The sequence below is a fragment of the Sinocyclocheilus anshuiensis genome, unplaced genomic scaffold (genome assembly GCF_001515605.1).
Source record: "Sinocyclocheilus anshuiensis isolate Anshui unplaced genomic scaffold, SAMN03320099.WGS_v1.1 scaffold928, whole genome shotgun sequence".
Lineage (NCBI taxonomy): Eukaryota > Metazoa > Chordata > Actinopteri > Cypriniformes > Cyprinidae > Sinocyclocheilus > Sinocyclocheilus anshuiensis.
In genome coordinates, this window is record NW_015552531.1 from 89139 (window position 1) to 97583 (window position 8445).

The 8445-nt window shown below is 37.6% G+C and overlaps 1 protein-coding gene across 1 annotated transcript in view; it reads right to left on the reverse strand.

Moving 5' to 3' along the window:
* The window catches only part of LOC107663599 (disco-interacting protein 2 homolog C-like), a 132481-nt gene that overhangs the window by 35133 nt on the left and 88903 nt on the right, over window positions 1-8445 (reverse strand). The window contains 3 exon segments of the mRNA XM_016453838.1: window positions 632-829; window positions 1993-2112; window positions 3520-3654. Of these exon segments, the coding sequence (XP_016309324.1) occupies window positions 632-829; window positions 1993-2112; window positions 3520-3654 (453 nt within the window).

The window sequence follows — 8445 nt, forward strand, 5'->3', positions numbered from 1 at the left end:
TTGTTCGCGGGAAAGTGAGCAAGACACGACAGTTACGGTATCATGATTATAGTTAAATAAGATGAAAGACAGGCTATAATATAAAGAAATTAGCTACATTTATTTTCAAATTAAATATCACAACATACATGTATCATTCAGTCTAGTGCGTTTTACATATAATGTAAGCGCAACTTGTGTAGATTTAAAAAGGCATGACTGCTTCATTTTGGTGTGTATTTGTATTTTACCATTTAATCAATCTCAGCATGCTTTAATTTTGTGTCGCTAGACGTTTGCATCATTAAGGTTAAATTAGCCTTTCTTTGGCCTGCACTCTAGAAGTGATCTGTTAAATCTAATAAACTTTAATTACTAAAACTAAAACTGAACGTAAACTATATAAAAACTAAATAGAAATGTGTTCACAAAATAAAAACTAAACTAAAACTAACAAAATTATTAATGAAACTAATAAAAACGAAACTAAATTTTATTGCAAATTTGAAAACGATATTCAAATAAAACGAATTTAAAAATGCAAAACTATAATAACCTTGTGAGGGAGATAATATTTTATTCTGTTCCAGTATGGTTGCATGTGGATGTTGGTCATTATGTGTATGGCTGTAGTTAAATATGGTTATTTTACCGTAAGTAAGGACGTAGAGGGGTTTGCCGTTGGTGTCCATGGTGGTCAGGCAGGGCGCTTTGGGCGAGATGGTCCCCCAGCGTTGCAGTGCAGCTTCTAAAGATGGTGGCCAATTAGTGACCACTCCCAGCGGTTCCCCTCGAATGGTGACCATCTGAGCGCCCTCCGGCCGTGGCTGGTTGGGGTCGGGCTGCTGGACTGAAGACAGAAGAGGCAAAACATGGACATTTAGGGGGCAAAAAAATCATCTGTATAGCTGTTTTTGTTAAAATTGTTGAATCACTGGTTCATTTGAATCATCATCATCGTGTTAATTTTGTTAACGAAGACTATGACGAAAAATGTTGGTTGACGAGCTTTTTTCCCATGACTAAGACGAGACGAAGACGAGACGACAATAAGGTCAATAAACGATAACTAAGACTATATCAACATGCAATTTCGTTGACGAAATAAGACGAGACTAAAATGTATTCAAAAAGATAAAAACTTTACCAAAAACCTCTTTTTATTTTCGTCAAAAAAGGAGACAAAATGTTATTGCAGACTGCTCTACACGCCTCTACTACGCGAGCTTTCATGAGTGCGGTTGCCAGATATCAAGAGTTCTAATCCCCGAATCAAAGCTTCGCTGTTAAATTCATACATTTTCTGCGCCCTGTGTTTTGCTTATTTTAAGCAATCTGGCAACCATGCGCACACGCTCGCTCCTCATTGCGGAAGTGATGATCTGAAAAACAAACAAGCTGGAGTTTAGCGAACTAAATGAAAGCGTCATTCAGCCGGTCAGTGTTCTGTCATGAGATCTAGACTGTATTGTTTGCGATTGTGATCGCTAAATAAATGTACTTACTCAATCGCTGTTGTTTTAATAGAGAAATAGACTATTGCAATTATGGAATTAGTGGAATTACTAGGAATTTCACTGTTATAATATTTTTCGTTTGTTTTAGCTGTTTTCATGATGAAGACAGAGAGATTGCATAAATGTTGAGACTTTTAGTCGACTAAAACTTGACTAAAACTAAATAGGATAAGTTTGACTAAATATGATAAAAACTAACAAGGACATTTTAGCCCGGGACTAAGACTAAAATGAAAATAGCTGACAAAATTAACACTAATCATCACTCATCACTGCTGTTTTGGTGGTCAAGACATATTTAATTAAATTCTGATTTAATTCATTGCTGACCACTTAGTTGATTCAATTGATTGATCGATTCAACCAAATCATTCAAAAGAACCCATTCAAAAGAATGGTTTGTTTGCAAATCAGGTATTGTGTATGTCTGTATGTGTTTGTTTATAAGAATAGCTCTGAAAAGCTCAAAAAAACTCATGCTGAGACAAACACTTACCTTCTAGGAGCTCTTCAAAATCATCAACAAAAAACTCTCGAAGTGGAGGTCGCCTGGGCTGCTTTAACGTGTTTACAAGTTGCTGGATTTTAGCTGAAACACGACTGCTAACTGGGACTCCTAAGGAAGACACACACGTGTTAATGCACAGCAATACACACAAACCTGGAAAAAAACAAATATTATCATTCAAACATGAATCAAATTTCCTGAACGAGCCTATAAACACACACACAAGGCTGTCTGTGTTTAAAGGACTGGCCATAAACAGATTAGATGGATGGCTGAATGTGCACAATGAAGATGTTCAACTCCCCGCTGTTGTGTTTACTTCCGTATGCAACACCTCAATTTTCATCTTACCCCAAACAAATCAATTTTACAAACATTATTGATTAATGAATCTGACAGATACAGTCAAATGCGGCCTTCAGAGGCGTCCCCGAGAGATCAAATTAAAGAGTAATAATATAAGAGTGGGATCAATGTCCTCAATCACAGCTTCATAACAGAGGATCAAATCAGAGCAGATTTCACAGACTGTCCATCATCTCCAGGGCTTACATACAACTTACAACTACATCAACCATTACAACACCATATATAAAGCATAAGTAAGTAGATAACATACATGGATTAAATAACTAGTGTTGCTTTTGTATTATTTACATACTATTATAGAATTATTGAATAAGTGTCTTTTATATTTCAGTTTTTTAATTTAATTTTAGTTTTTAATAATGTTGTTGTATGCTTTTAAAATTTCTATTCGTTTTTTCCTTTTTCTTTAAATATTTATTTTCAGCTTTAATTTTTTCCCCAGTTTTAGTTTTAGTCATTTTAGCACTTAAACTTATTTATTGCAGTTAGCTGCCAAGGCAACATTTAACATTTTATTTTTTTAAGTGTTTCATTTAATATTTATATTTTATTTTATTCAATTTTTATTATTATTATTATATTAATATAATACATCAATGACAAAAAAACAATTTATAGTTTAGTAGTTTTAGTTTTAGTTAATGTATTAAAATATTCTGAACATTATAACAACACAAAATTTTAGGTGTACATACTGTAATGCTTTACATATCATGAACTAACAATAACCAATACTCTTGCAACTATAGGGCCTTTCGCACCGCAGGAACCTTTTCATAGTACCAGAATTAATTGTGGAACTACCCACTTTTTGGCGTTTTCGCACCGCCGGAACTGGGAGCGATTTTAGTACCGGACTCTGGAACTAAAGCGGTGCGAAAGGCCCTATTTATACCAGCTACTACCATTGTGTCCTTAACCCCAGGCTGCTGCAGGGGGACTATATGCAAGTTGCTCTGTATAAAACCATCTGCCAAAATAAATAAAGTTAGGGTGGAAGAGAAATGCTAGATGGGCTGTCAAAATGATTGAGGAAAATGGTTAATGTAAATCTTTCAAAGCTCATTGTGATTTTTTAAATGAAAACGTCATTAATGTCTCTAAAACATCACTCGTTTTCTTTCACACACATTCTCGTGCCCTCACCATCTCCAGTCTCCATGAGTTCGGCGTTGCCATATTTGGGTGTGGTCCGGGGTACCGTGGACACCTGTGGCCTCTCCACCTGAACGGGATGTTCGGAGGTGTAGGTGGTGACGTCTGGAGGGGCTGAGTGATTCTCTGGGTTTGGGAAGATGAGGAGGAATCACAATGCAAAATGAGAAACTCCAGCTTAAGCTGTTTGGAGAATGGAAAACTGGTGTATAACTGGTCCAAACGGGTCATTCGCTGTGTAAAAATTACCAACTTGAACCAACTATAAACCAGTTAGAAACTTATTTGTTGCAGCTGATGACCTACTTGGACCAGCTTCAAACTAGCTATCATGGTCCAAAAATTTACATCTGGTTCAAGTTGAGAGCATAACCAGCTTGACCAACCAATGACCAAACTGAACCACCTATAAACCAACTGGTAACTGGTTTGTTGCAGCTAATGACCAACTTTAAACCAGCTATCTTATTCCAAAAATGTATAGCTGTTTCAAGTTGGTCATTGGCTGATCAATCTATATTAGACAGAGCACAACCAACTTGACCAACTTGAACCACCTATAAACCCAAAGGGTAACTGGTTTGTTGCAGTTAGTTGCAGGCTGGCCAATCTATATTAAACAGCAAATAACCAGCCAATTCGAGTTGGCCATTGACCAGCCAATGACCAACTTGAACAACCTACAGTATACGCAGCTAATGACCAACTTGGACCAGCTTTAAACCAGCTATCATGTTTGAACCAGAATTTCCAGCAGGATTTCAGTCCTACCTGGCTTTGATAAAGAGCCCTGGCACACTTGTTTATGATTAAAAGCAAGAGGGTGGGAGGCAGACAGGAAGTGATTTTGAGGAAAACGTGCATATGTCTCTGAGAAAGAGACGGATGGAACGCAAGAGACACAGAGGAGAGCTTTTTCATCCTTTCCTTAATTACACTCCCTATTACTTCCAGTTGGTGAGTGCGCTGGGCTTCTCTATCACCGTTCACCCTCCCCTTCCGATCATAAATTCTCAGCTGTCTGTGGCCTCTTTCTCATTCCCCTCAGCTCGCTTCTGAAATGTCTCTTTCACATTCAGTGCCCTTGGCCACCACATATTACCAATATGATATCCCTGCAGTTTGTCCGGTCTAATGTTGAGTAAATAAATGTCATTTACCTTTTTTGTATGATTTCAAACGGCAGATGCCAATGGGTGAGCCTTTCACTAAAAGCTCAAAGTGTCACAAGTTTCCTTCCATTATATCCAGTGCTCCAATCGAGCCATTCGGAGAGAAATAACCGGCCGTGTGTAATTTCGACACAGAGAATGAGGAGAATGCCAATGAGGCAACACTATTTCTCCTCCACCATAAAACACCTAAAATGGCCCTAACAGAAATGTCCACTGTGATCAAGGACGACACAGTCCGAGGCTTTTAGCTTAGCTTTAGTTCAGCATAGATGGTTTTCAATGTAATAAAGTTTTACGCAGACCCTGAGTTTGTATCTGACTGATATGATACATTAATATCATAACTAGATAGAGTGGTGTATTTCAATTCATTCCAGTAGAGAGAAACAGTTCATTTATAGCTCTATTTCACCATAAATCAGTTTGTTTCTGACTGACTTCATGAATAAATATATATAGTATTATCATGTATAATTGAAGTATTTGTCATATATAGTAGGTATAGAAAAGAATCACCCCCTTTTAAAATAATCACATTTTGTTGCTTTGCAGCCTGAAATGAAGACCGACACAGTTTTTGTTTTGTTTTATCCAGCTGTATTTACTCAGTGCAACTTATAACATCCAAGTTAACACCAACATGTCAGAAAAAAAAAAAAAAAACAGAATCACTAAGTTGGAAAAGGATCACCCCTCCTAAAAATGACTTGTAAACTCGATCAGGTGTAGCTAATCACCTTCTCAATGGCGCACAAAGTCGTTTAACTTTCAAATGTGATCAGCTATGGTCTTTTTGATTAGCTCCGCATGGAAAGACTTTCCTGGAGCATTTCAGTCCTTGGTAGTGCAACTGGAGCAAACAATCAACTATGGGTGGCAAGGCACTGTCAAAAGATCTCCGGGATAAAGTTGTGGACAGGCACAAGTCAGGAGATGGATATAAAAAAAATTCCAAGGCTTTATCAATGCCTAGAAGCACAGGGAAATCTATTATTAAGAAATGGAAGGTATTTGGTACAACACAGACCCTCCCTGGATCAGGACGTCGCTCCAAACTGGATGAAAGAGCCAGAAGGAAACTGGTCAGAGAGGCTACCAAGAGGCCTACAGCAACTCTGAAGCAGCTGCAGGAATTTATGACAAAGAGTGGTCATTGTGTGCATGTGACAACAATATCACAAATTCTCCACAAATGTGGCTCTAATAGGACGGTTGCAAGAAAAAAGCCACTCCTCAGGAAAGACCACATGCAGTCACGACTGAGCTTTGCCAAAACGCACTTTGAAGATTCTGAGGCAGATGAGACTAAAACTGAATGAGACTGAATTATTTGGCCTAAACATCAAACAATATCTCTGGCGGAAATCCAATACAGCTCACCATCCAAATAACAGCATTCCTACAGTAAAGCATGGAGGTGGTAATATCCTGTTAAGGAAAAATGGATGGGGCAAAATATCAACAAATTCTTGAGGAAAATCTGCTGCCCTCTGCCAGAAAGTTGTAAATTGCAAGAATGTTTACCTTTCAACATGACAATGACCCAAAGCACACAGCAAAACCGACCAGGCAGTGGTTGAAGGAGAAAAAGCTGAATGTCCTTGCATGGCCTAATCAGAGCCCAGACTTAAACCCCATTGAAAATCTGTGGAATGACTTGAAGACTGCAGTCCACAAACAGTCCCCATCAAATTTAACTGAACTCGAGCAGTTCTGCAAGAGTGGGCAAATATTGCAAAATCTAAATTTGCAAAGTTAGTAGAGGCATATCCCAACAGACTAAAGCCTGTAATTAAAGCAAAAGGTGGTTCAACAAAGTACTGACACGAGGGGGTGATCCTTTTTCCAACTCAGTTATTCAGGTTTTTGATTTTAAAGTTTTTTTTTCCTGACATGTTGGTGTTATATCTGTTATAAGTTGCACTGAGTAAATACAACTGGATAAAACTAAAACTGTGTCCATCTTCATTTCATGCTGCAAAACAACAAAATGTGATTATTTTAAAGGGGGGTGATTCTTTTCTATACCCACTGTATCTGGGAGAGATAAGTCAAGCTGTCACTAGTGGCGACAGAATAAACGTGAGTGAGAGAGATGACTCCTGTTTAAGGAATCGTGCCAAGCACATAAGGAGACTGTGATAGAGAACATGACTAAGGAAGGGCACGACCCCTGGTCCTGGCTTCCACCCACCATCAGCACTACTACTTCTACTCTCACTCATCTCTTGAAGGACTGACATGACTACCAGTGCAGCTTTTTTAGTGAATCAAACACATAAAACATTACCAGTGTAGTCCTATTCTTAAACAAATGACTCTCATGAGCTCTTTCTTTTTTTAGTGAATCAAAACACATTGCACGAACAGTGAAGTCTGATTCCCAAAGAAACGACTCTTATGTGCCAGTTCTTTTTAATTAATCAAAAACAAAAACTGAAATCAGTCTGAATCATGAACAACTGACTCTTAAGAACTGGTTCTTTTTAGGCAAATCAAAAAAAAATTGAGTGTGACATCTAAAGAATTCACTAACTAATTACTCTAAAGAGCTGGTTCTTTTTGCGAATTAAAAACATACAATGCAACGTGTGACTCAATTCTCAAACAAATGAATCGTGTGAGTCTTTCTTTTTACCGAATCAAAAACAGCATGACCTATGTGTCCTGATTCAGGGACAAATCATTTTATGAGCTGGTCTTTTTTAGTGAATCAAACACATATAGTGTGACTGGTGCAGTTTGATTCATGAACAAATGACTTGAATCAATAACATACAGCATGACATGGAGCCCGATTCCTGAAACAAATAATTCTTCTGAGCCAGTTCTTTTAAAAAATAGTTCAAAAAGACAAGTTACTGGTCTGAAACCTGTAAAAATATGTAAAAAAAAAAAAAAAAAAAAAAAAACTTAAAATTTAACCAAATGAATCTGAATCAAACCAAATCAGAATTAAATCAACTTGCCATGAGAGCTTTGTGACTCGAAAATGGGAAACCGATCTCCAGCCCTTATCTCCTGACTCCCTCCCTGCCTCATACTCAACCTTCCTGCCTTGTATTCCACCTCATCTCCTGCTTCATCACTGGCCTTCTTGCCTCGTCTCCTGCCTCTATCATCGGTGATGAGTGTATGAGAAAACACCCAGCAGCTAGAGTCCTTACGTAACAGGCTGAAAATAACCCACATCCAAACTCACTCCCTCTTCACCCCACCCCCCTGCTCTTCAGTGACACGGACACTAATGTGCTGGAAAAGGAGTTTCCTCAAAGCCCAGAGGTGCTTGTAGGAGGACAAATAAAATGACATCTTGTGTCACGTGAGGAAACCTGCTGGCAAATCTGCGTCACTGAGACAAGAAAACCCCAGACAAACACAACCCTTCTAGTCTGGAGGGATGGATGAGAAATATTAGTTAATTTTCAGTTATTATCATAAAATGTAAACAGTTTTGATTCAATTACGGTTCAAAACATAGCCTATTGCAAATTATATGAGCAATTTATCAAAATATCAATATACACAACTATTCAAAAGCTTGGGGTCTGAAATTTTATGTTTTTGAAAGAATTCTCCTATGCTCACCAAGGCAGAATTTATTTGATCAAAAATAAAGAACAGTAACATTCTGAAATATTTTTTGCAATTAAAAAACTAAATTTATATTTCAATATATTTTAAAATGTAATTTATTTGTGTGATGGCAAAGCTGAATTTTCAGCATCATTACTCCTGTCTT